General features: G+C 38.1%; 5 protein-coding genes across 9 annotated transcripts in view; 1 reads left to right on the plus strand and 4 right to left on the minus strand.

The window, feature by feature from the left end:
* Positions 1–1946, minus strand: part of LOC107466990 (uncharacterized) — an 8847-nt gene extending 6901 nt beyond the window's left edge. The window contains exons 1-2 of the mRNA XM_052254391.1: positions 1793–1946; positions 1214–1706 (exon numbers count right to left, since the gene is read on the minus strand). Coding sequence (XP_052110351.1) covers positions 1214–1706; positions 1793–1946 — 647 coding nt within the window. The remainder of the gene's footprint in view (positions 1–1213; positions 1707–1792) is intronic.
* A 275-nt stretch (positions 1947–2221) lies between these two features.
* Positions 2222–3801, plus strand: LOC107466989 (photosystem II D1 precursor processing protein PSB27-H2, chloroplastic). Of its 4 annotated transcripts, XM_016085989.3 has the most exons (4): positions 2222–2262; positions 2518–2701; positions 2785–3197; positions 3364–3781. In XM_016085989.3, the coding sequence occupies exons 2-4, from the start codon at positions 2620–2622 to the stop codon at positions 3499–3501; spliced, it is 633 nt and encodes a 210-aa protein (XP_015941475.1). In that variant the 5' UTR covers positions 2222–2262; positions 2518–2619; the 3' UTR covers positions 3502–3781. The 4 variants fall into 4 exon arrangements, with proteins under 4 accessions (XP_015941475.1, XP_052109647.1, XP_020986884.1 ...); XM_052253687.1 differs by lacking the exon at positions 2222–2262 and having other exon boundaries at positions 2317–2701; positions 2827–3197; positions 3364–3801; XM_021131225.2 differs by lacking the exon at positions 2222–2262 and having other exon boundaries at positions 2326–2701.
* A 103-nt stretch (positions 3802–3904) lies between these two features.
* LOC107466987 (imidazoleglycerol-phosphate dehydratase, chloroplastic) lies at positions 3905–6898 on the minus strand. Of its 2 annotated transcripts, none has more exons than XM_016085987.3 (8): positions 6536–6898; positions 6314–6438; positions 5968–6072; positions 5651–5743; positions 5110–5184; positions 4856–4918; positions 4430–4566; positions 3905–4150 (listed from the first exon to the last, which is right to left on the minus strand). In XM_016085987.3, the coding sequence occupies exons 1-8, from the start codon at positions 6768–6770 to the stop codon at positions 4123–4125; spliced, it is 861 nt and encodes a 286-aa protein (XP_015941473.1). In that variant the 5' UTR covers positions 6771–6898; the 3' UTR covers positions 3905–4122. The 2 variants fall into 2 exon arrangements, with proteins under 2 accessions (XP_015941473.1, XP_015941474.1); XM_016085988.3 differs by having other exon boundaries at positions 4430–4539; positions 6536–6896.
* A 1952-nt stretch (positions 6899–8850) lies between these two features.
* LOC107466994 (uncharacterized) lies at positions 8851–15502 on the minus strand. Its single transcript, XM_052254014.1, is given in 9 exon segments — positions 8851–10749; positions 10842–11026; positions 11028–11135; positions 11428–11514; positions 11829–12067; positions 12250–12338; positions 12444–12576; positions 12867–15180; positions 15309–15502. Coding segments are annotated over 8 exon segments (3891 nt in total). The 5' UTR covers positions 15102–15180; positions 15309–15502; the 3' UTR covers positions 8851–9934.
* A 380-nt stretch (positions 15503–15882) lies between these two features.
* LOC107466993 (uncharacterized) lies at positions 15883–23171 on the minus strand. Its single transcript, XM_016085995.3, has 8 exons — positions 20211–23171; positions 19741–19870; positions 19539–19627; positions 19115–19353; positions 18255–18341; positions 17968–18067; positions 17681–17873; positions 15883–17576 (listed from the first exon to the last, which is right to left on the minus strand). Exons 1-8 carry the CDS (start codon positions 22440–22442, stop codon positions 16726–16728), a joined length of 3921 nt encoding a protein of 1306 aa, XP_015941481.1. The 5' UTR covers positions 22443–23171; the 3' UTR covers positions 15883–16725.
* Between the last annotated feature and the right edge of the window lie 1696 nt (positions 23172–24867).

Here is a 24867-nt window from a genome sequence, read left to right on the forward strand (position 1 = left end):
AAGAGCTAGTAACCAACACAGCAGTTCTCATATCATAACGACACCCAACTACATTGAACAAGGAAGGCTACACTACTTCTATAGGTTAGAAATTGATGGCAGGGTCAGCAAATTCATAAATCAAGGAAAAAGTACAACATTAGAAGAAAAAAGAAAAGGTGAACATAGCAGCATTGCTATATTAGAAGCCATAAAGGGCTGCAACCATTGCTAAGAGGCATTGAATAAGAGATCCAATGCAAAACAACTCCTCAAAAAGTTTTGCAAGGCCAGGTTAGAAAACATAAAAACTCTAGCCATGGCAGAACACAAAAGAGCTCCAATGAATGACGACTCTAGCAAAAGATAGCCAGTCACCAAAAGCATTAAATTACATAAAAATCATCAGTGTGGCATATAAACTACAGACAGACAGCAGCCATAACATTAATAGTATATCTCTTGAAAGAATCGAGTTCTTCGATCCATTAATCCTACAGAATCATCAACTAACTACATATGAACTAAGTAAGGTTTGCAAACACTGCTTGCCTGACAAAACCCAATATTTTTAATGCAGAGGCTATAGCAACAGCAGAAAAATATAAGCTCTAGTTCAACATGGATGCTACTGCTTACTTATGGAAATAACTCCCTATAAAGATTAAACAACAAAACTGAAATGCTGTTAACCTGAAGAAAGGCAATTAAATCCCACTACATAGCTAAGTGGACTAAGCTGAAAAACGTTACAGAGCAAGCAAAGCTGCTTTTCTACAACTAAAGGTGATTCATTTCTTAACAAGTTAGAACTTAGAACTAATGACATCCCAAAAAATCAATACTTCCTTTGTTTTCTCCTATGCCTAAGCTAAAAGGGTAGTCAAAGTTGGCTTAAGACATAGAGGTGAGGCATCAGAAGGGGTCAGAATCTCTTGCTAGCTTAAAGGCATGCCTTTCTACTTCAGGCAAGGCATACCACTGGAGCCTTGGTAATATAATCTACCAAAACAACCCATATGCTGATCAATTTTCTAACTTGCTAAGCATGCTAAAAAAATTATTGAAAAAAAAAAGACATAAAAGAAAAAGACCTTTAACATACTTTTTGCATCCTAGCATCAGTCTTTGGCCTTGATGCTATCTTAATTTGCTTTTAATGCTATAAACAAATTGCAAGCATAAAAGTATATAAGTAACAAGCAAAATCTCAGCTAAATCATTTCTACGAAACCTGCCACAAGCAATGCACTGAATTCGCCCTTGCTTTCCATCTTCCAAGTAAGACTTCTTCTGGCTGGGGTTCTCGTTAATCAATCTAACGAAATGAAGAAACGCCTTCTTCAAATTTTCCTGACCAACCTGCTGGTGGTGCTTCACACCCAAACCACCACCACCAGCAACAACCCCATCAACCCTTATCTGCTTATTAGGCCTCAATTCACTGGGACCAGCAGCAGAAAACCCATTATTGAGATTCGCGTTCCGCAAGAGCTGCTCCCTTTGCCTGGCGAGCTCGTCCCGTCCGCCGCCACCATCCTCGTCACCAAACTTCCTCTTCCCGGAAGCTTCTGGGGGCAGGTTCCGGTAATCAGGGTGCCTAGGGCGGTCGAATCGAGAGGAGGGGCTAGGGAACCGGTTATCAAATGGAGCTCCGCCGGCGGAAGGGAGGTCAATGGGGGGCCGAGCTGGAGGGAGGTGGTGGTAATCGGGTGGGAGGGCGAAGGCTCCGGGAAAGGGATTAGGAGTGGGTGATCAGAGGAAGGGCGTTTGTTAGGGCTAGGATTATGATTATGGTTAGGGTTAGGGTTGCTTGGTTTGGTTTTAGGGGAGGGTTTGGGATTCTTGGGATCGTTATTCGGTTGGGGATCCGCCGGAGATTTAACATTGTTGGCGTTGGATTCCCAACGGGATTTGCGGTGGGAGGAGGAGGAGGGCGGAGGCTTGGGGTGGTTACCGCCGGCCATCCCTATCCGGCTGTCGCTATCGACACTAGTCTTTGTTGCCAAGAGCAGCTGCAAGCCAAGTATTTGCCGTTGAAGTCAGGATTTTTGCATCAACTTTTCTGAGTCTCTGTATTTAAAGGAAGAAGGAAACAATGGTGAGTGGTGCAAACCGAAAAGTAAAAAGGTAAAATTTGTTATTAAGAAAAGGTTTGGGTACGTTATGTAAAATTGGAAACATATGATGTAATGACCATTTTGACCTTGTCGCTTTGGATAAGGCATCTGTTATGGTTAGTGCAAAGTGCAAACCAATGAAGTTGAGGCAGAGAGATTTTGGGTAAGACTTTCTCGTTTCTTCCAAATCCAAAGTTGTAGGCTTCATTCTTTTTACGTCAACATCTCGTGTTCCATTCTCCCTTTCAATTTTTTGCTGTCAGTTCAGATGGGCTTCTGTTTTCAGTTCCTCTCTAATGTTTTCATTTTTTCAGCATTATAAGTTCTACTTAATGTCTTAAAATACATGATTATCAATCATTTAGTGTAGTACAAAGTAGATGAAACTTATGAATTTCATTGTCATGACTCAACCAAGGTGAAATGCTATGCTTCGCTAGCAAGATTGTAAGATACCATTGCAGCCTTGTGTATTCGGTGGATGTAGCTTAACATTTCTGAGATTTATTTACAAAGGAGGATGGCAATTATCCTTGCAGCAACCATGTGTTCCATTACAAGTTTCAAACCAGCTCAAGGAATCAAAACATTTGATTTTGAGGGTATGTGTGTGCTAAAAATTCAACAACATAATTGCACTTAGCAATAGGTCATTCATTTATTGACAGCTTCTACAATATAACAGATAAAGTGCAATCCAGGTCTAATATTGCACTGCCTCCTTCAGAACCTTTGTCGAGTCGCAGGCAGCTTATAGTCAGTGCTGGCGCTTCATTGGTTCCCACGGCGTGTTGTTATGGTTTATCTCCATCAATGGGGTGGGCAGAAGAGAAATCATCTGACAAAGAGGATGATGATAACAAAGGGATTGTTGGGGACATCACATCATTATTTGATCCTAATGAGAAAACAAAGAAAGGGAAGGTGTTGCCAAAGGCTTACTTAAAGTCAGCAAGAGAGGTTGTGAAAACACTGCGTGAATCTTTGAATGAACCACCTGATGACATTGCCAAATTTAGAAGAACTGCAGACTCAGCAAAAGAGTCAATTAGAGAGTATTTGGGGAGTTGGAGGGGGAAGCAGACTGTTGTTCAAGAAGTATATACTTTCTTTCAACTCTAAGTACATTTTATTACATGTCTTGTATAAAAGTAGATCCTTCGTTAATAAGATTATGCATCCCAAATTATTACACAAAAAACAAGTTATTCTATTACTGCTTGTTATCAAATATATCATCATGTTTTGGGTTGATTGCTTGCAGGAATCATACGTTATGCTGGAGAAGGCAATTAGATCTTTGGCGAATTTTTACTCAAAGGCAGGGCCATCTGCACCATTGCCGGAGGAGGTTAAGTCTGAGATATTGGACTACCTAAACATTGCTGAGGAATTTTTGTAGACCATTGTTCAACAAATCACACCGTTTCGAGGCACAGCATCTTATGATATATAGTATTTACTTTGAGAATCACTAGATGATAATATAGTCAAACATAAAAAAAATTATCTAATTATCAATTTCATATAAGATAACTGCAATCTGCATGTAAATTGTCACTTTAATTTTATACCTTTATGAGAGGTGTTATTTAGATATCTGATGATTGTTATTGTTCTTTGTTAAGATTAACATTTACAGTTACTAAGGTAGGGGAAAAAATAGAATCAATTTCATGTCCCTTTTTGTTTCCTTATACCTAGACCTTGTCTTTAGCACGACATGCTTGATTTCTTAGATTCAAATCAAAAGGTTTTTCAATGGATACAGAATGACAGACAAACGAGTATGCTGCAAGCACTAGTTAAGAAAAGCAATACAAGAAGAATTTTATTTCTATCTCCAAGAGTAAATGGGTGCTACAATATGGTTTACAGAGGCCAGTAACTTTTATGACAAATACAGGCACACAGCACTGGTGCTTATCATCTCTGACATCTATTCTAAGCACCTTCATTTTGGATGAAAGTGTGTGAAGAACTATGGAAGTCCGCTTATGTAGATAGTAGGAGCTCAATCCAATTAACTTCTTGACAAAACTCCTTTTGAACTGCATATATAAAAGGAGGCATAATGAACATATTTAACAAGTAAATTTGATATAATCTCATTTAGATATAAAACATAAACTGTACGATTGATCAGAGAACTGAGAACATATTTTTAATTAGACCCTTAATACTTTACCAACTTTCTCGCTTTAGAGGAGTATGATCATTTTATGAAAGGACGAGGCAAAAAAATGTGAACAATTTCTAAATTCCAGCAGAGTTATATAGTGGATAAATAAGATATTCATAGAATAAAATCAGGTTCAAAGATATCAGACCTTGGTATTGTTCCACGGCGACATGGATCGTACTCTGTTGCTTGTCGAAGAGCCCTAGCAAAAGCTTTGAAGGTTGCCTCAATAATATGATGGGAGTTTTTTCCAGCAAGCTGTTCACAGAGGAATACATATGTATTCTGTTAACAGGTTGTTAGACTTGTAATAAAAGAACACCAACTAGAAAAAGAATAAAACCAGAGAAATTTGAAGTTTGAAAATGTACTCAACAAACGAAGATCATAGAAAGAGCCATGAGGCAAAAAGAACCTATATTTTCTAACCCATGTAGCTAAGGACTAATTGAGAGGCCTAGCCGCCTAGTACAACATCTATAATAATTATACTTCTATGACAATATGCAGAACTATACTTCCAAATGCAATTTCTATAGCTGATTAAAACGACCAAGAGCCGAGGTCTCAATACCTGCCGAATGTGAAGTGTCATGCCAGAAGTATTCACCAAGGACTGGAAGAAATGCTCCACCAACTACATACAGGATACCAAGAGTACTCATCAATAAAGAATAGAAATAAAGGGAAAAGTATGGCCAACAGCAAATACAATAAGAGTGTCACATTAAAATAGATCTATGCTGGAAAAATTAGGGGCTCAGCAGTCTAAAGCTTATTCAATAAAATTCTAAGCTCTGATGAAATAATCAAATGAAAGTGCACTACCTGAGCATCATATGTCCCAACCCTCTGGGTAGGGATATCCAAATTATAACTTAAATGTGGCCGGCCAGATAAATCCTGGACAAGGTTAGGAAGAAGGATGTAAGTATTAAGAACAAGCAAAATTTTTTGAGAAAAATAAGCTTACAACAAATGGGAACATAATTCACACTTGAAATTTCTAATTACAATTCAGTAGCCTTGTATGCATTTATTGCTTGAGAATGCATGAGCCTCAATACAAAAACTAACTGAACTTCAATAGTCCCAAATTATTTTTATGTACATTAATCAGCATAATAATATCGGATCATTGAATTTGCAAATGTAATACCAAACCTACTCCAATTATCATATGCCTAAGCAAGGAAAAAATCACACCTTCTCCCCTAATAATAAGAAACAACTAAGCATTGTCCCACTATATGGGATCGATACATGGATTAACATCAATGTGTTCTATAATGAAATCCTATTCACACCATTTAAATTTAAACTTTGACTAATGTCTAATGATCATTTCTGCAATTGGTATGCGAATTACCAGTGAAACGTGTATTAATGCTTCATCAAGTGGTGCAGAGAAGTCACCAAACCGATTAATACCCTTCCTATCACCAAGAGCCTGTAGCAAAGCCTGAAGATGGAGTAATAGACAACACTTAGATTAAACATAATAGTTAAATGCAACTATCATTTTTTTTTAGAAGTGCATAATTATAAACTAACTATTATAAGGTAAGAAACTGAGAACTAACATCTATACTGTTGCCAAATATCATATAATGAAGCATGTTACAGTTTCTAGGAACAGACCAAAAAAAATGAAAACACAGTTCATGTAGCTGGTGTTTGCAGTACCGTTCCAATAGCAAGAGCAACATCTTCATTTGTGTGATGATCATCAATATGTGTGTCACCTGTAGCCTTGACATGAACGTCGAACAACCCATGTGAAGCAAGTTGCTGAAAAAGCACAAGTCATAACCATGTTTAGTTCATGTGACTCATTTTTAGCAGCCATGATTTTTATTTCCAAGTTAGAAGGATGCAAACTTGCATCTGGATAAAATCAATTATGAAATTTAGAACAAAACTTTATCAACAGTTCTTGAAGCTGTGAGCCAACAAGAAGTGTGCTTGAGCAGTAACTGAAACTTCAAATAACATTCTACCAAAGAAGCAAACATAAATTGAAATTACTGACATCTAGCATATGATCAAGGAAGGGAATTCCAGTACTACTATCAGCAACTCCACAACCATCCAGGTTTATTTTGACTGAGACATTAGTCTCCTTAGTGACCCTTTTCACCTCACCTGTTCTAGCACCTGAAAATGATGAATTAAGACATTCAAACTCATTGGAAAGCCACCATTTGAGGAGAGAAAAAGGTAAAAGGAAGAAAGCTTGAGGTTTTGCGTTGACCTGAGTCAACTGGCAAAGCTGATGTAGCTGGAGAGTTGTTGTCTCTCACCAAAGCAGCACAAGAGACGTTTATGAGAGGGTCCATTCGGGTGAGACTGCGGTGATTCACTGAAAAGATTGAAGCTTTGGAATGTAGGGATGTTGGGTTCAGCGTCCTCTGAAAAAACCTAACCCTAGATTTGAGAAACAGGGATGATGGGCATTTTGGAAGACATGGAGGTGCAGACAGCTCCATTCAGATTTCAGAGGACGGAGAAAATCGCAATTTTCAAATCGTGATTTTTCATTTTTCAATATTTATTCACTGAGTTCCTCTGTTTGCAAGAGGATTTCCAGTTTTCCACTTGTCATCATTACAGTATCCTATCAATTAATTATGCATTGAATAATTTATTCATTAAAATAAGAGTTCTACTAAATAGCGTCCTTAATAATTTATTGGGAATTTTAATTTAAAAAAAAAGAATTAAAATTTTTAATTCATATATATCCATTTTAATCCTCAAAAAATTTTAAATTGGACACTTTAGTCCTCAATTAAAATTAATTATTCGATTGATCCCTAATAATTAATTCCGTAAGACACTTAGGTCCTTTACTCCGTTAACTCTAATAGAAGACAAAATAGTCTCTGACACTGTTCTCTCTCAATTTCCATCATATCTCGCATAACACTAGCAGTCTAACACTGTAACTTCAAATTACACAATGCACACTCTATAAATTTAATGTTCACAAGAAAAAAATCATCAACTTATTCTCAACTAATTCATATTAAGGAAACTAATGCCTATGTCTCTCAACTAGCTATCGTCTTCGATGGATTCCATGAATCTAGACAGCAAGTTTGATTTGTTAAAAACCCGTCCTCGTCATTGCTATCTCCCTCCTCCCCTGTCCTATCATCTCCATGACCACATTGTTCACCACTCCGATCGCTTCCTTCAGCTTCTTCTCCGAACCAATGTTCAGTAATCGCTTCAATTTCCATATGAGCGGCAACGGCGACATTGCTCGTTGTACTGATAGCTTGGATGCGAGGTCGAAACTGTCTGCCAACTTAGATTATGGAAAAGAAGAAATGAAGCACTTGGTGTCTAATTCAAATGAGAATCTGTATATGATGTCGAAGGAGAATCTTCTCATAATGTCATAATGTCCAATAATGTATATTGCTTGCCGGAGAGTGGAGAAAGGTGTGCCCTTGAACTAGTTGTGGAACTTGGTCTTGAGGATGTTGTGGACGTGTCGGGGTTGGAGGTGATGTTATCGAAGACATGGAAGTGGTTGCTTTTGGTGGATGAAGTGCAGAGGAGGTGAATGTACCAGTCACAAAGATTTAGGAAGTGTGTGGTCCATGACATGTTGAGGTAGGTGCGACACGTATGACAATTACACCATGGCTTAATCTTAGAGCTAAAAAGGAGGAAGGAAAAGATGGAAAAGAAGACTCTGAAGGTGAAGAAGGAGAGTATGAATGTTAGGGTTATGCGAGATATGATAAAAATTGGGAAAAATAGTGTCATTTTCGAATGAAGGAATCAGAGATTATTTTGGCCATTGTTAGAGTTGACAGGGACCATTTTGTCCCCTGTTAGAGTTGTCAAGGACTATTTTGTCCTCCGTTAAATTAACGGAGTAAAGGACCTAAGTGACTGACAGAATTAATTGTTAAGGACCAATCGAGTAATTAATTTTAGTTGGGGACTAAAGTGTCCAGTCTAAAATTTTTTGAGGATCAAAATGGGTATATACTCTTAAAAATATTTTAGATTATTCCTTACAAACATAGATTAGGTAAAGCCTTAAAATGACAAATTTATTTGTGTCATTATAGTATTTTAAGACTTTTTTATTTTTTATTTTTTTGAGAAAATAATAAATAGGTCTTTGACTTTCCATACTTATCTATAAAGTTGCAGATTCGAATCTTATTTTTGGTAAAAAAAAAATCTTTGACCTTCTAGTCTATGGATATTTAGGTCTCGAAAATTTAAAAATACATTTAAGTGTCTGACCTTCTCAAAATATGGATACATTAATTTCTACTGTTTACTTGAGTTTGTCATATCCAAGATCCGATACAAATGCCTACATGGGAGAGTTTTCAAAATGAAACAAATTTAATCTAGGAATCGATGTATCCAAATTTTAAAGAAGTAAAAAACTTACATATATTTTCAAATTCTCATAAATTTAAACGTACAAAAAATCATTGATCAATTTGCCATTTTTTTTAAATGCGAATATACTCTTGAAAGTTAAAACCATTATACCAGATCCAAACAAATGAAAAAGAGAAAAAAAGGAAAAGACAGAGAATCCTATTTGTGAATCTATCAATAAACATTGTGCGTCCATACCACAAAATTGGCACTTGCAGCTGCAGCATTTTCATTTCAAAATTCCGCCAGCTTTTGAGCAACAAAAATATACATAAAAGCTCTCAAAATGAGGAAGGAGCCACTATCCTAAACGACCATAAAAGTGTTACAACAATATAATTCTACATCAAACATCAACCTTACATTAGTTACAGAAAGAAAAAAGAACAAAAAACAAAACCTTCCCAACCCATCCAAACATCCCCTTTGCTAAGAAACTTCTTAACATCATACAGTCAGAGGATGTTATCTACAGCAACACAGTACACCAAAGGATAAAGTTCGTGTTTTATACGAAAATCCCATTTAAGTCTTCATTTTGAATTGCACAGACCTTTTGAGGAACATATATAGACAAAATTTCTGGATGAGGAACTTGGGCAGACATGGATCAAACAAATGAGCAGAAGGTGCTGTGGATTGGAAAAAGAACTTTTGGTGTCTTGCTTTCAGTAAATGGCCCATCAAAATGTAGACAAGTCAATAAAAAATGCTGCCAACCAAAACCAAAACCTGGTCTAGGTATCTCCAACTGATAATGTCATGTGAGCAAATTGTGAATGCCACACAAAGGTTGAGAAGGAAGACTAATCGACTCCTATGGATTCAGACATCAGATATAAATGTTGTGAATCATAATCATCTACAAAGGATCTGCAGGTTTACAGAGGATCATCGCATATTACAGGTCGGCAACCTCAACCATTTGATTGACACGCCTCTTCAGCCAAAAGCACACATCCTGTGCAAACAGCTCCTTGAAGCATTATGGCAAAAGGATAATTGACATGAGATGAAGTCAACTTGGAACCTTAATTAATTCGTACTTGTTGATACAAGGGATCAATTTATTTTATCTGTCCCTTGAATCAATAGAGAAGCTATTCAGCCTTGAAAACTGATTGCTTACAAGGCATTGAATCTTTTGAAGAAAACCTGTAAGAATAGTGGCATGGGCAGTAGATTCAAAACATCAGCAGCACCAGACTAGATCAATGTTTTAAGCTGGATCAGTTTAAGAACTAGCACCAGATGCCCTTAGGCCAGTTTCATCCACACACATTTCACGTGATGCAACCTCTTTGTCCAAATTCTTTTCTCCCTCCAATACAATTTCATCCATCAAATCAGATTTCACTTGCAAAGAACTCTCATCAGCATGATTGGGAACAGAACCAGAGACATCCACAACTTCATTTTTCTCCTTCGTAATTTTACCCTGAGATAAATTCACTGATTCAAGAACCTCATCACGGGCATCATTCATATCAACCTCTTTAGAAGACAAAGCATTATCTCCCACTTGAGAATCCAACCCTGGATTAACGTCATCAGTGTGCATGTGACATTTCCCATCAGAAACAGGTTGTGCCAGATTTTTCGCAGAATCAGGGTCCGAACATACACTCACCGAATGCAAAGCAGCAAGTTCATGGCAATCTGGAGATGGAGAAACTAATGGAGGACTGCTCAAAGAAGTGTGATTTTGACATTTCACAGAGGGATGCAATTTATTATTACCAGGAAAAGCTGTCACTGCTTTATTGTTTGTTTCTAGCACATCATCCCTGGTACTAGAAGGAGAAACACATTTATTTGAAACAAAATCAGATGATCTATCTGCAGAATGAGACTTGGTGCTGTCAACCAAAATGTGATTATCCTGTTCTTGAGAAGCATCACTAGAGTCGTCGTTTATCTCATTGTCAGGATTTGAATTAGCATGATCACTCCGTTCAGGATCTTCCAGAGCTGAGGAATTCATATCCAACTTACCAGCCATATTAGGCATAGTAACAAATTCATCTCTAGTTTCCATTTTCTCAACACCTGATGGGAAAGATAAGTGAAACATGGGTACCATCAAATAAAAGTAATTAGCTGAAATTAGAGTTCAAAAGAAAATGCAGTGGTTATAATACCATCAAGTTTTCCTTGTTTGGTTAGCACTTTCTCCAACATATCTATACCGGGGAAGACCAACATATTCAATGACCTCATTTCCTGTCTGAGTGATTCCTCAAGATGCATGAAGCCAAGGGAAAAGAAGAATGTAAGTCAAACTTTTGTATAGACATTGGATAAAAGGAAAATCACAGAAATTTTCCATGTTTACCAATTCAATGGCAGAAAAAAGCCTGCGCAACATCCCCTGATGCCTATACATATGGCGAGTTCCAATGAATGGCATCTCTGCTAACTTGGTCCCATGGAACCTAAGACAGCATATTAAATGGCTTATAGTTAGTTCAGCCTCCTTTTTCACAGTAATAAATAAGGACAAACTGAACACTTTTAACCGAAATCACCATAAATATGGAAAAAGTATATGCATGACGTTAGCACAAATGTTAAGGGACTAACATTTTTCCCTTGTATTTTCCTACATTGAACCAACACTAGCCAACTCCCCCCTTTTTTTTTTCTTTTTTGGTCCCCTAGCATTCCCCACGAGTTAATAAGGATCTAAAGTTTATCCAAATACAAAAGACAGTCTGAAGCATGCACCTGATAGAAGCTGCAGAAATTATTTCATCGCCTTGCTCCAAAATCGCAGTATAAAAGCCAGTGTAATTCAACCGGCTGAAGTTTGACCTACAAGAAATAAGACAGCAAACAAGTCTATTAAGTAAACTGGAAAAGTGAGCATGTTGCAGCAAACAATATGAACTCAGCTAGAGGGTACAAAGCAAGCTATGGTCAATGGTAAAATGGGATATAGAGATTGTAGTGACCAATCCACTTGGTAAAATCATTTTTGTAGATTGACCAACCCCTTCCTATTTGAAGTTTTAGAAATGAAAATAATGTTTTTCTTAAAAGAAAACATCACGTCAGAAGAATGAAGTGCTCACAAATCAAAACTATATGCATATTATATAAAAAAGAATATGCATATTATTTCTTACCCACTATTATATAAAACATTATGTATTAAATTGACCCCACTTCTCCTATCAATAACTGGCAAAAAGCATTCATTCATCACAGTCAGTGCAACAGCTAACTTGGAGTTCCATTCAACCCTCTGCATAATTCCCCTACTAGATGCCTCTGAGTCGTCTTCTGTTCTATGAATGAGAGACCATGTGAAGCCTCCATCTATTTCATGCCTAGTACCAAGGTATTTCTTCAAGTGCTCAGAAAGCTGTCAAAGCATTAAAAGTATACTTCAGAATCAAGCCATAGTGCTACCTGAGTTATTTCTGTCAGTTTCACTGCTTCTTTGCTGTTAAAACCTAAAATATATAAATTCCTAGAAAGAAGAGTTCTGCGACACTTAAAATGTAAAGTCTTATAAACTGCTGCACGACAAACTGTAAAGGGTACCTCTTTGCAGTCCCTTCCGCAAAAGGAAGGGCTTGACATATCGGAGTTAGTAGGAAGGGTTTTCATCTCCTTAGCACAACATTCATGAACTACAGAATTGTAAACAAGTATATTAAACCTTTAAAAAAATGACAAGAGCACAGAGCATATCAAAAGGAACTTCCAATCCAAACAAAGAAAGAGCAATTGTATACATTTTTTATCGCATAAGTTGCATCTATGTAGGGCATTTAAAGTTGATTCATCTTCTTTGTTTACAGGACCACGGACTACTCCACAAAATTTGCATGTGCAATTTGGACAATGCCATTCACCAGGGGGGAGCATCTGCAACAATTATAGAAGTTGCTCAGAATGGTAAAGAAGCTATCTGTGATGCCAAACTAAGCTATCTGAAGTTTTCTTTTCTTTTCTTTCTTCTTCCTTTTTTTTGGAAGGAACAGGGTTGTAGGGGACATTTTAAGATATATCTTCTTTGGTGGAAGAGTGTCCATGAAATCCAATTATTGGGATCTTTGATGAAGTGGAAGAAGAAGGGGAAAGAAAGAAGGAAAGCATAAACTGTACAGAGAACGATAGATTAGGCAATAAAGAAGAACATTGACATGACATATTACCTGTATATTCAAGCAACTCAGATGAAACGTTGATGGACAACCATCACAACAGATCAAATCCCCTCCATCTCCACATATACCACAAGTATCATCATTTGGATCATTACCATCAATATCTACTGCATGGAAAGCAATTTTCTCAGAATTCTCTTGTTTATTCCATGCATCTATCTGGCACTGTAGAAGAGAATCTCCAGAATCCAAATATATGTTTTGATATGGCTGGCGCAATTTACTTCCTGCATGAAGCCCAAACTTGGAAACAGTGAGTATTTTACTACAGCAACTACAATGAATCCCATCCCTGGTGACCCATCCCTCCTGCATTACACGTTTCCTTCTACGATACTGAACCTTTTGGCTTAACTGTACAGCTCCAGAGTCAACCAACCAGGAAAGCACCGTTCGTTTGCCCATATATGGAACATAGTCATCAGAATCTGAATTTGACCCTATGTTGGAATTACGAACCAATAAAGTGCACCTTCCATGTTTCTTACTTTTCCTCCCATGTAGTTGATGAGGATCATTTCCTAAAAGTGATTTTTCAGTTCCTTCATCTGTGTGAAGGTCAGCTTTCTTGCTTGTAGATCTACAACTGTTAACAGTATTTTCAATCATTTTATTTTTCATTGACTTACGCTCCCGCTTTAAAAAGGAGCTTAATTTCTCTTCATCACTATCACTTTCCATGCCATTCATATCACGCTTGTTGCTTAAAGATCTCTTAATGCGAGGTTCTTTTCCACTATCACTCTCACTATCATCTCTTTCCTTCTTCTGTTTCTTCTTCTTCTTCTTCTTTAATTCTCTCTCCATCTTCTTCTGAGTATTCCTTGTTAACTGACTAAGCACATCATCTGTGATACGAGCAAAAGAAGAGCACTCCCCATTGGGCTTGGCCCCAGGGTCGTCAGCACTCAATTGCTTCTGAAACGCCTCATAGGCCTTGATGATGGACCAATAGGCTGTACCCCCAGGATTAATGTAAACTGCATCAAGATAGTCTCTCTTCCTCCGAGGGCGATAGTCTATGGTCCAACCTGCATTAAGAAGCATCTCCCGTATCTGTTCTCGTAGCTTCTGCTTTTCTGTGCCACTACCACGCCTTATTTTCTCCTTTTTAGTTCCTGCTGTGGTTGGGGTCTTTTCATGCTTAGGAGTCTGTTCATCGTCCGAGGTCCCCCTCTTTAAAGACTTGAAAGCTTTAATGCACTTCACTCCCACATTCAATGATGTGCCACTGTTATCTGAATCCTGGTCATCACCCTTAGTGTCGTTACTTGACAAAGATTTTCTTCTTGCTACCAATTTCTTCTCTGTCCTAGCATGTAAACCTTGTTTCTTAACAGGTTTTTTTTCCAAGCAAGATGAAGGATGGATCAGAACATTCTTCTTGGCAATGCCCTCAGCCCTCAAACTTCGTTGCCCTTCTACATGTTTGCGATTATCAACGTGCTTTGATGGCTTACACATCTTCTTATTAACCATCACCTTTAAAACACCATTTTTCCCTTGAACCCTAATGGATTCATCAGAATTAAACTTCTCCTTCGGCACGGGCTGAGGATGCTGAGCTGCATCCCACTTCTTTAATTTACTATCTCTTGGGTGCAAGTGACTTGCCTTATCACAATGGGAGTTCTTTCTCTTATTAAGGGTGTGTCTGCTTGAACCAGTTTTGAATTCCCTATCAGTGCCACCTCTAGCAGCATGCATTGCTCCCCCAAGCCTTTCCCCTCCAAAGCCGCCCCCATTGCTATCTACATGGCTCCTTCTCATCATGTCTGCATCCATAGCATCGTATTCGTCGAAATCAAACACATCAATCTTGCTAAGTTTCTTTTCCCTCCTCTCTGAACCATTTCCCTCCCCCATCTCATCACCGTTATGACTAATGTCCTCAAACCTCTCCCGCTTCCTTCCAGTTCCACCATCACCAGCCTCGTCCCGCTTAACAGCTGTCAAACCATTGCATACTCGAATGGTCTCAGGACCAAGCCCTCTAGAAGATGGCATCAATAGCTCCTGACTCGATTCCGAATCGCTACTACTTAACTCAACCTTGGGCCTCTTCTTCCCTTTCTTTGATGCATTCAGCTTCCTGGAGCTGAAAGAACTACCAACCCCACCACTCAATCCATCACCTTTCTTCCTAACAACCAAACACCCTGAAGATCTCCTGTTCTTCACCAAAGCCCCAGAAGGGCCATCGGATCTCATGCCCGGTTCCATCCAACCAAGAGAATAAAAACCCTAAATTCCAAAACGCATCATCCCTCGTAATTCACCGCAAAATCCTAACTGGAGAACCCTAAATCAAAGGAAAAACAGATGCCTCAGCACAGAGCCCCAGATCCGAAGGGAGAAAGCCCTAAACCCGGCCAAAATGGTAGAATTGGAAATTTTTTGGGGAGGGGGGTGTTTGGGCGAGAGTCTTACCTCGCCGGAAACGAACCGAGAAAAAAGGAAAGCCTTGCCGGATGATGCTAAACGATGACGCAATTCGCCAGATTGATACAAAGACGAGGACAGAAAGATTTTTATTTTTCTAGATTGGGATTTGCACTGCTGCTTTTATGGAAAACAAAAAGGGCAAATACGAAGCTACGTTCTTTACAGTGTTTTTTTTTTTTTCCTTGCATTCGATGTAAGTGGAATATGGGAAATTACCGCTGCTTATGATGGCGCCACGTTAACTGAGTTGCAGTGTTTTGGTCTTTTCGACTTTTATGCTGACGTGACATGCAGTTTGGTTTAGATTGGTTCGGCCGTACAAGCACAGTACTTCTGAGTTCTTATGAGAATTCCAGGAGTACTTCGTACGTACTGCTCCATTTTTTTTCACATGAAATTTTTTTTTGGAGCATAGACAAAATAAATTAATTTTTTTCCACAGATTATCTTTAATTTGCTAACATAAATACATAATAACAATAACAAAACTTCAAATATGATATAATATATGATTAGAAGGCACTGTAAAAAAAAATGAGAGAAGAATGAAATAGAAGTATTACAAGAAAGGACAAAGGAGCTATAATTGTAAACAAGGATAGAAAGTACTACAAGAATAATATTTATTGGAGACGGCATCTAGTGCCATTTCGACATCAAACACCAACTCTACCTCCACCTTAACTTAATTACAGAGGGAAACAGAACAAAACCAACACTTTCCCCACCCCATACAACATCCCTTTACATCAGAGGCAAACAAAGTGCACCGGAAGATAAGGTTCCGGTTTCTATCCGAGAATCTTATTTCAATGCCTTCAATTTTGGTAGGAGGAACTGGGGCAGACAGATCACACGGATGGATAGAAAAGATGCTGATCTTCCAATAACAATTACATAAAAATAAAACATAAAAACTAAGTTTCTTGCCTCCGTCAAAATGTAGACAAGCCAATAAAACAATTCTGCCAATCAAAACCGAAAATTGATCTAACCATCTCCGATTGCTGATGTCATGTGATGAATTGATTTGGCCAAATAGTGAATGGCACACAGCTTGAGAAGAAAGCCAAATCCATATCATGAAGACTCGTATGAATGAAGAGCATCAGCAATATTCTTCTAATGTCAGTAAAAAGGGTCTACTGAATTGTTGCAAGTAAAGGACAGCAACTTGAACCATTTGATTGAGACCCATCCTAAGCAAAAAGGCAAAATGGACCAATTTATACTTCATTTGAATCAATAGAAACTATTCATACTATCCAGATTAAGCCATGACCAAAAAAGCCTTGAGATTGATTGCACACAAGGCGATTGAATCATTGGAAGAAAGCTTGTGAGGAAAGTAGTATGAGCAGAAGAAAATAAATCATCAGCAGGACCGGATTCGGCCATTTTTTTATGCTGGATCAGTCTCAGAACTATCACCAGATGCACTTAGCTCAGTATCATTCATATGCATTTCCCGTGAAGTAAATCCTTTGTCGTAATTTTGTTCATCCTCACGAGCATTTTCATCATTCAAATCATATCTTACTCGCAAAGAACTCTCACCACCTTGATTAAGAATAGAACAAGAGATATCCACGTGTTTATTATTCTCCTCAAGCAAATTCACTGATGGATCAGCTTCAAAAGCCTCATCATGGGCATCATTCATATCAAACTCTCTAAAAGACAAAGCATTACCCCCCACACGCAAATCCAATGCTGGATTGATACCATGCTCCGAGGGATCACAATTCATATCAGTGTATGAGTGACATTTCCTATTAGAAACAGGTTCAACCATATTTTCTGCAGAATCAGGGTCAGAAAAAGCATTCTCGGAACCCAAAGCTGGATTTCCATGGCAATTTGAAGCATCTATTGGAGGAGTACTCATACAATTGTCCTTTTGAAACTTCGCAGAAGGATGCAATTTATCATTACCAGGAGAGGCTGTCACTATTTTATTGTTCGATTCTAGCACATCATCACTGGTACTAGAAGATGAAACGCATTTATCTGAAGCAGAATCAGATAACCTATCCTCAGAATGAGATTTTGACCACACATTCCTGTCAACCAAGATTTTGTTGCTTTGTTCTTGAGAAGCATCACTAGATTCATTGCTTATGTCATTGTCAGGATTTGAACTAGCATCATCGTTTCCATGAGGAGTTTGCAGGGCTGAGGAATTCATGTCCAACCTACTAGCCATACTGGGATTAGTATTAACCTCATCTCTATTTTTAATTCTCTCAAAACCTGTTCGAAAAGAAAAGTCAAACATGTGGATAGTAAAATAAATAATTTGCTGAATGTAGAAAAAGAAAACAAAAAAAGCATTTTCCAAGGTTATAATATAATACCCTCAAGTTTTCCTTGCTCCACTAGCAGCTTCTGCAACATATCTATACCAGGGAAGACCAACATACTCAATGACCTCATTTCTTGTCTGAGTGATTTCTCAAGATGCGTGAAGCCGAAAACTGTTGTCCATGTATGAATGAGTTCAGAAATCGCTGGAATAACCAGTTTCTCAACCTTCAAAGAGCAAAGAACCTTCCAACAGGAAAGTAGAGAGGTAAAGAGAAGAATGTAAGACAATTTTATATAGATATTGAAAGTAAGTCACATAGTAAACATCAAGTTTTACCAATTCAATTGCACAAAAGAGCCGGCGGCACATCCCCTGATTCCTATACATATGGCGAGTTCCAATGAATGGCATCTCAGCTAACTTGGTCCCACGGAACCTAAGACAGTACAAGAAATAGCCCACGGGTAACTTCAGTCTGATTATTTTTTTCGCAGTAATGAATAAGAAAACTCAACATATTAACCCCTAGACTATATATAAAAAAAGGAAAAGTATTCAATGTACGAGTATAAGGCTCTGTAAAGTTTCATAGATAATGAAAGGCAGGGTCTGAAGCATAATACCTGATTGATGCGGCGGAAATCATTTCATCCCCTCGCTCCAAAATAGCAGTATAAAAACCAGTATAATTCAACCGACTGAAGTTTGACCTACAACAGAAAAGAAGGCAGAAACTCTCTTTAGGCTAAGAAGTATGCATGTTGCAAGAAAGAAATCATACAAACTATGCCATGGAATATAAACAAAATTAATGGAAATCTGTAACACAGTGAAGAAATGTTTACACAAATACAATGTTATCCCTTAAAGTGTGTCACGATGACTGTCTTGAGCACAGATTGAAGGTTGCGATTGCAGTAGCATGTCCCAGCTATCTAGGTTTCAGCATAAGACATATTTCACTGGCCCTGGCAATAGGTTACACCCTATCAAAAGCCAACATTGTACTGCTGATACTGTATTCCATGCCCTATTAAGCAGTATCTAATTCACCATACATTTGCTTTAAAGAAGGCTTATGTTCAAGGCTTCTGCATTCTCGGCTTAAAGCCATTCCAAGTGGGCTTGTCTTTCTTATTCAGAGATTTGCTCATCTTTCTACGCCTTGACAACATCTTATCCTCCCACTCTCTGTTCTTTCTAACGATTTATTTTATCATGAGAAAACTAATTCTAACAGAACAGAGTGTAAATCATTTCCTACTGTTTGTACTGCGGCAAGAGTTAATATTTAAAGTTCAGCAACGGATGGTATATTTAAGCAATTCTGAAATTTTGTGAAACAATATGCATCTGGTAAAACCATTTTATGTATCTATCAATCCTCTTTCTAACTAATTAAATTTGCAACCAAGTAACTCAGATATGGAAAAGAAGGAAAAAGGAAGCACTAGGTGCATTCCTGATGCTCACTAGTTCTTACCCAGTATTATATAAAACATTATGTAGTATATTGATCCCACTCCTCCTATCAACAACTGGTAAAAAGCATTCATCCATCACAGCGAGTGCAACAGCTAGCTTGGAATTGCATTCCACCCTCTGGCTAATCCCCCTATTAGCTGCATCTGAGTCTTCATCTGTTCTACGAATGAGAGACCAAGTGAGGCCTGCATCTAATTCATGCTTGGTACCAAGGTATTTTTTCAAATGCTCAAAGAGCTGCAAAAGGATAAACATAAACCTCAGAATCAAGTCTCAGTGCTACCTGAATAATTTCTATTGTGCTGCTGCTTCCTTTTTCAAGTTTTGATGTAAGAATTTAAAAAACATATTTCCTAGAAAGAAGGGTCCTGCAACTCATAAAATGTACTTATAAACTACTGCACAAGAAACTGTAAAGGTACCTCTTTGCAGCCCTTTCCGCAAAAGGAAGGCCCTGAGAAATCAGAGTTAGTAGGAAGGGTGTCCATCTCCTTTGTACAACGTTCATGAACTACGAATTCAGAAACACATATACTAAACCAATTAAAAAAAGAAGTGCCAAAAGCACATCATAGCATATTGAAAGAAACTATAAAACTAAACAAACAAATAGAAATTACATACATTTTTTCTCGCATAAGTTGCAAATATGCAGCGCATTTATAGTTAATTCATCTTTGTTCACAGGTCCACTGACAACTCCACAAAATTTGCAGGTGCAATTTGGACAATGCCATTCACCAGGGGGAAGCATCTGCAACAAATATACGGGTTCCTCAGAATGGGAACAATTTTCCAGGATAAACTTATTATGCAGCCAAATTAAGCTACCAATAGAACCACTATCAATAAAAAAAAATACAGTTGTTTCATCTTTTATCAATTATAAATAAAACTTTCATCCAAACATTTGAGAAAGAATGATGATCCCAACAATGAGATCACACTGTCTCTCTTCCACTAAAACCATGATTCACACAATATATTTTAAAATTCCCTACTGCTCCCACTGAGAGACAGAGAGACTTGTACAATCAGAATTTAAAGAATCAGGCCATCACAAATGGCAAATAGCTGGATAAATGTATGTATACCTGAATGTCTAAGCAACTCAGATGAAATGTTGATGGACAACTATCACAACAGATCAAATCCCCTCCATCTCCACATATACCACAAGTATCATCATTTGGATCATTACCATCAATATCTACTGAATGGAAACTGATTTTCTCAGACTTCTCTTGTCTACTCCATGCATCAATCTGGCACTGTAGAAGAGAATCTCCAGAGTCTAAATAAATGTTTTGATATGGCTGGCGCAATTTACTTCCTGCATGAAGCTCAAACTTTGAAACTGTGAGGATTTTACTACAGCAGCCACAATGAATGCCATCTCTTGTGATCCATCCCTCCAGCATCACTCGCTTCTTTCTACGATACTGAACCTTTTGGCTTAACTGTACAGCCCCTGAGTCAACCAACCAGGAAAGCACTGTTCTTTTCCCAGTATATGGAACAAAGTCATCAGATTCTGAACCTGAACCTATGTTAGAATTACGAATTAACAAAGTGCATCTTCCGTCTTTTCTACTTTTCCTCCCATGTAAGACATGGGGATTGTTTCCTGGAAATGATTTCTCAGTCCCATCATTCGGTTGAGAGACAACGTTCTGGCTTTTAGAGCTACCACTGTTGACAGCATTTTCAATCATTTTAGTTTTCATTGACTTACTTCCTTGCTTTAAAAAGGAGCTTAGTTTCTCTGGATTGATTTCACTATTCGTGCCATTCATGTCATGCTTGATGCTGGAAGATATTTTAAATTGACGCTCTTTTTCACTGTCACTCTCAATATTATCTCTTTCCTTCTTCTTCTTCTTTAACTCTTTCTCCATCTTCTTCCGAGTTTTCCTTGTCAACTGACTAAGCACATCATCTGCAATAGGAGCAAAAGAAGAGCTCTCCCCTTTGAGCTTGGCCCCAGGGTCGTCATCATTCAATTGCTTCTGAAGTGCCTCATAGGCCTTGATGATAGACCAATAGGCCGTACCAGCGGGATTGATGTAAACTGCATCAAGATAGTCTCTATTCCTCCGAGGGCGATAGTCTATGGTCCAACCTGAATTAAGAAGCATCTCCCGGATTTTTTCTCGAAGCTTCTGCTTTTCTGTGCCACTACCACGCCTTATTTTTCCTTCTTTAATTGCTGTAGTTTGGAGTTTTTCATGCTTAGGAATCTGTTCATCTTCAGATGCTACTCTCTTTGAAGACTTGGGAGCTTCACTGCCTTTTACGCCTACATTCAATGAAGTGTCACTGTTATCTGAATCCTGCTCATCACCCTTACTGTCCTTACTCGATGATTTTCTTGTTGCTAACAGTTTCTTCTCTGGCCTAACATTTAAATCTTGTTTCTCAATAGGTTTTGCTTCCAAGTAAGATGAAGGGTGTATCAGAACATTCTTCTTGGCAATCCCCTCTGCCCTCAAACTTTGTCTGCTTTCTACAGGTTTGCGATTATCATAGTGTTCCAGTGGCCCACCCATCTTATCCTTCTTAACCATCACCTTCAAAACCCCATTTTTCCCCTGAATCCTGATAGTTTCTCCACAGTTAAACTTTTCCCTCAGCAATGGCAGAGGGCGCTGAGCTGCATCCCTGTTCATCTTGAACCTATTATGGTCAACATTATCTCCTCGGTATGAGCCAGTTGCCCTGCTGTGGTAGGAGTTTTTCCTCTTATCAATGGTGTGTCTGCTTGACCCAGATTCAAACTCCCTATCAATGCCAGTTCTAGTAGTATGCATTGCCCCAGCAAACCTTCCTCCTCCTAAACCACCCCCATTATTTTCAAAATGCCTCCTTCTCATAATGTCCACGTCCATAGCATCATCATATTGATCAGAACCAAACGCATCAATCTTACTGCGCTTCCTTTCCATCCTCTCCAACCCATCCTCCTCAGATAAATCATCCCCATTACGCCTAATCTGCTCAAACCTGTCCCTCTTCCTGACAATTTCACTGCCACCAGCCACGCCTCGCTCGAATGCGTTCAAACCATTGCATACTCGAATGGTTTCAGGACCAAGCCTTCTAGCAGGCGGCATCGGTAGATCACCACTTGATCCCGAATCTCTACTCAGCTCAACTTTGGGCCTCTTCTTCACTTTCTTCGATTCATACATCTTCCTGGAGCTCGAAGAGCTGCCAACCCCACCACTCAGCCCATCACCTTTCTTCCTAACAATCAAACATCCTGAAGAACTCCTGTTCTTCACAAAAACCCCAGGAGGGCCACCGGATCTCATGCCCGGTTCCATCAAACCAAGCGGAAAATATACGAATTAAGCAAAACAAAAAAAAGGCTTAAATCCCCCAAAATATCATCCTCAATAATTCACCACAAAATCTTAAAGGGAAAACCCTAAATCAAAGTCACCAGCAATCCTTCAGCACACAGTAGCAGATCTGAATCGTAACCAATCAAAATGCAACCAAGCCTCCCACACGCCAGAAAGAAAACCCCAAACCCTACCAAAATGGAAAAGAAAAAAAGAAAACAAAAATGCGAGTTCTCTTTTTTTTTTTGTTGGGGAGGCGAGGCGCCGAGAATCTTACCTCGGCAGAAAATTGAACCGAGAAAATAAACCTCGCTCGGTGACGCCGATCAGCAGCGTAATTCAAGAACAATGCGACCCACAGAGAAGGAAAGATGGGAAAAAACCCAATAGAGAATTTCAGGTGCGGATTTGCAGTGTGATCGCTCTTCTGTAAAAAAAAAGTTTGGCAATTACCGAACTACGCTGCTCTCTCTCTATCTATCTATCTCTGTCTCTCTCTCCTTCCTCCTTTTTCTTTACAGTGGTTTTGTTTTTCTCTTTTATTTTACGTTTCTTTTTCTTTCTTTGCATTCGGTGGAATTGAAATTTGGAAAATAAACAGAAAATACGCGCAGTACGTAGAATTCTATTTTCCCCTCCAATTTTCCAAGTTTGCTTCAGTGGTTACTGGCGCTGTTGACGCTCTTGATGGCACCACGTCATGTAGACCCTGCATGTTGGACTTTTTGCGTGACGTGGCATGATCGGAGCGGTCCTGATATGGAGTTGGAGGCAGTTATTACACGAACAGTTTGGCCGATGGGAAATCCGATGCTGGGTACTATGATGATGAATTTTCAAAGAAGGAAGAAAAGGAAATAAAATAAAATTATTTCAAATTATTTTTTTACCAAAAATTCACTTACAATTATTTTTATATAAATTTAATAATTAATAATTATTAAATAATTTAATAAATTTAATTAATTTATTATTTAATAATTTTTAATTATTAATTTTATGTAAAAATGACTACATATGCATTTTTATTATCTTTTAATATTAATAAAGTCTGATTGTAAAATGAATCATAAATAATTAAATGAAAAATTTTGGTGTGTTTAAATTTAGCTAATTCATCCACACAATTATTCGTTTTTCTACATACATGAACATGATTGAGCATTACACTTATTTGTTAGCAAAGTTTGGATCACGCTACAAATAAACAAGTTGCATAAGAGTCATGCAAAATGATTTTAGCAAAAATTTAAGATTATTCTAGAATATACTTCTACTTGGATGTTACTATATCTTTATTGGAAAGGAAAAAACAACAATAACAAAGTCTTGTCTTACTAAATGGGGTCGACTATATGAATCAAACAACGTTATTGAACTCTATTATTTTATAAAGAGACAATTTACATGTAGATTTCGTTTGACCACCTCATAGATGGTCTTCTTAAATCTTCTTCTGCCTTTTACCCTTGTCCACCTTCTATCTCATCCACCATCCTAATTAGGTGTTCTGTCGGTCTTCTTCTCACATGTCCGAACCACTTAACACACGATTCTACCATCTTTTCCACAATAGATACTACTCCAACTCTCTATCTTATATATTTATTCCTTATTCTATCCAATCGCGTATGGTCCCTCATCCATCTGAACATCTTCATCTCTACCACACTTAACTTATGTTCGTACTCTTCTTTGGCTGCCCAACACTTTGTACCATAAAGCATAGCCAGTCTGATAGCAATGCGATAGAATTTACCTTTAAGTTTTAAAGGCATTTTTTGTCACATATAAAACCAGACGCACTCTGCCATTTTGACCAACCAACTTGGATCTTATGATTTATATAATGTTCAATCTCTCCATTATCGTGTATGGTGTACCCAAGATACTTAAAACTCTTAATTTTTTATGATGTTATCTCCAATCTTTACCTCTATGTTAAGATTTTTCCTTCGCAAGTTGAACTTACATTCCATATATTCCGTCTTGCTACGGCTTATGCATACCATATACTTCTAGAGCTTCTCTTCATAACTTCAACTTCTTATTTAGGTCTTTTCTTGACTCTTCCATAAGGACAATATCATTGGCAAAAAGCATGCACATGATACAGACTCTTGAATATGCTTTGTGATGATTTTCAGTGGCTAAGAGAAGGGAGGTTGAATCTTAGCCCCCTTTTTTGCTTGATTACACTTGCTGGTCTTTGAGGAGATTTTTTTCTTTTTGTCTCGTCTCTAGCCACGAGACTTTTATTTTTGTCTCGTCACTTGGCACGAGATATTTTTCAGTTTTAGCTCCTGTGCAGTAGAAACAGAAATGGAGTAGAAGAGAGAGAAAATTACACTCAGATATATCCTGGTTCAGCTGCTAAGTGCAGTGCAGCCTACATCCAGTCCCC

The sequence above is a fragment of the Arachis duranensis genome, chromosome 9 (genome assembly GCF_000817695.3).
Source record: "Arachis duranensis cultivar V14167 chromosome 9, aradu.V14167.gnm2.J7QH, whole genome shotgun sequence".
Taxonomy (NCBI): domain Eukaryota; kingdom Viridiplantae; phylum Streptophyta; class Magnoliopsida; order Fabales; family Fabaceae; genus Arachis; species Arachis duranensis.

What these genes read in the sequence shown, in the direction of transcription:
- LOC107466989 (XM_016085989.3), top strand. Translation starts at nt 2,620, where the DNA reads ATGGCAATTATCCTTGCAGCAACCATGTGTTCCATTACAAGTTTCAAA. An exon ending in CAAAACATTTGATTTTGAGG is followed by an intron (nt 2,702 to 2,784) that starts GTATGTGTGTGC and finishes ACAATATAACAG; the next exon opens with ATAAAGTGCAATCCAGGTCT. An exon ending in AGCAGACTGTTGTTCAAGAA is followed by an intron (nt 3,198 to 3,363) that starts GTATATACTTTC and finishes GATTGCTTGCAG; the next exon opens with GAATCATACGTTATGCTGGA.
- LOC107466987 (XM_016085987.3), bottom strand. Translation starts at nt 6,770, where the DNA reads ATGGAGCTGTCTGCACCTCCATGTCTTCCAAAATGCCCATCATCCCTG. An exon ending in CATTAATACACGTTTCACTG is followed by an intron (nt 5,185 to 5,650) that starts GTAATTCGCATA and finishes AACCTTGTCCAG; the next exon opens with GATTTATCTGGCCGGCCACA. An exon ending in CGCCGTGGAACAATACCAAG is followed by an intron (nt 4,151 to 4,429) that starts GTCTGATATCTT and finishes TTATATATGCAG; the next exon opens with TTCAAAAGGAGTTTTGTCAA.
- LOC107466993 (XM_016085995.3), bottom strand. Translation starts at nt 22,442, where the DNA reads ATGGAACCGGGCATGAGATCCGGTGGCCCTCCTGGGGTTTTTGTGAAG. An exon ending in AATGTTTTATATAATACTGG is followed by an intron (nt 18,342 to 19,114) that starts GTAAGAACTAGT and finishes TTTCTGTTGTAG; the next exon opens with GTCAAACTTCAGTCGGTTGA. An exon ending in GGAGCAAGGAAAACTTGAGG is followed by an intron (nt 17,577 to 17,680) that starts GTATTATATTAT and finishes CTTTTCGAACAG; the next exon opens with GTTTTGAGAGAATTAAAAAT.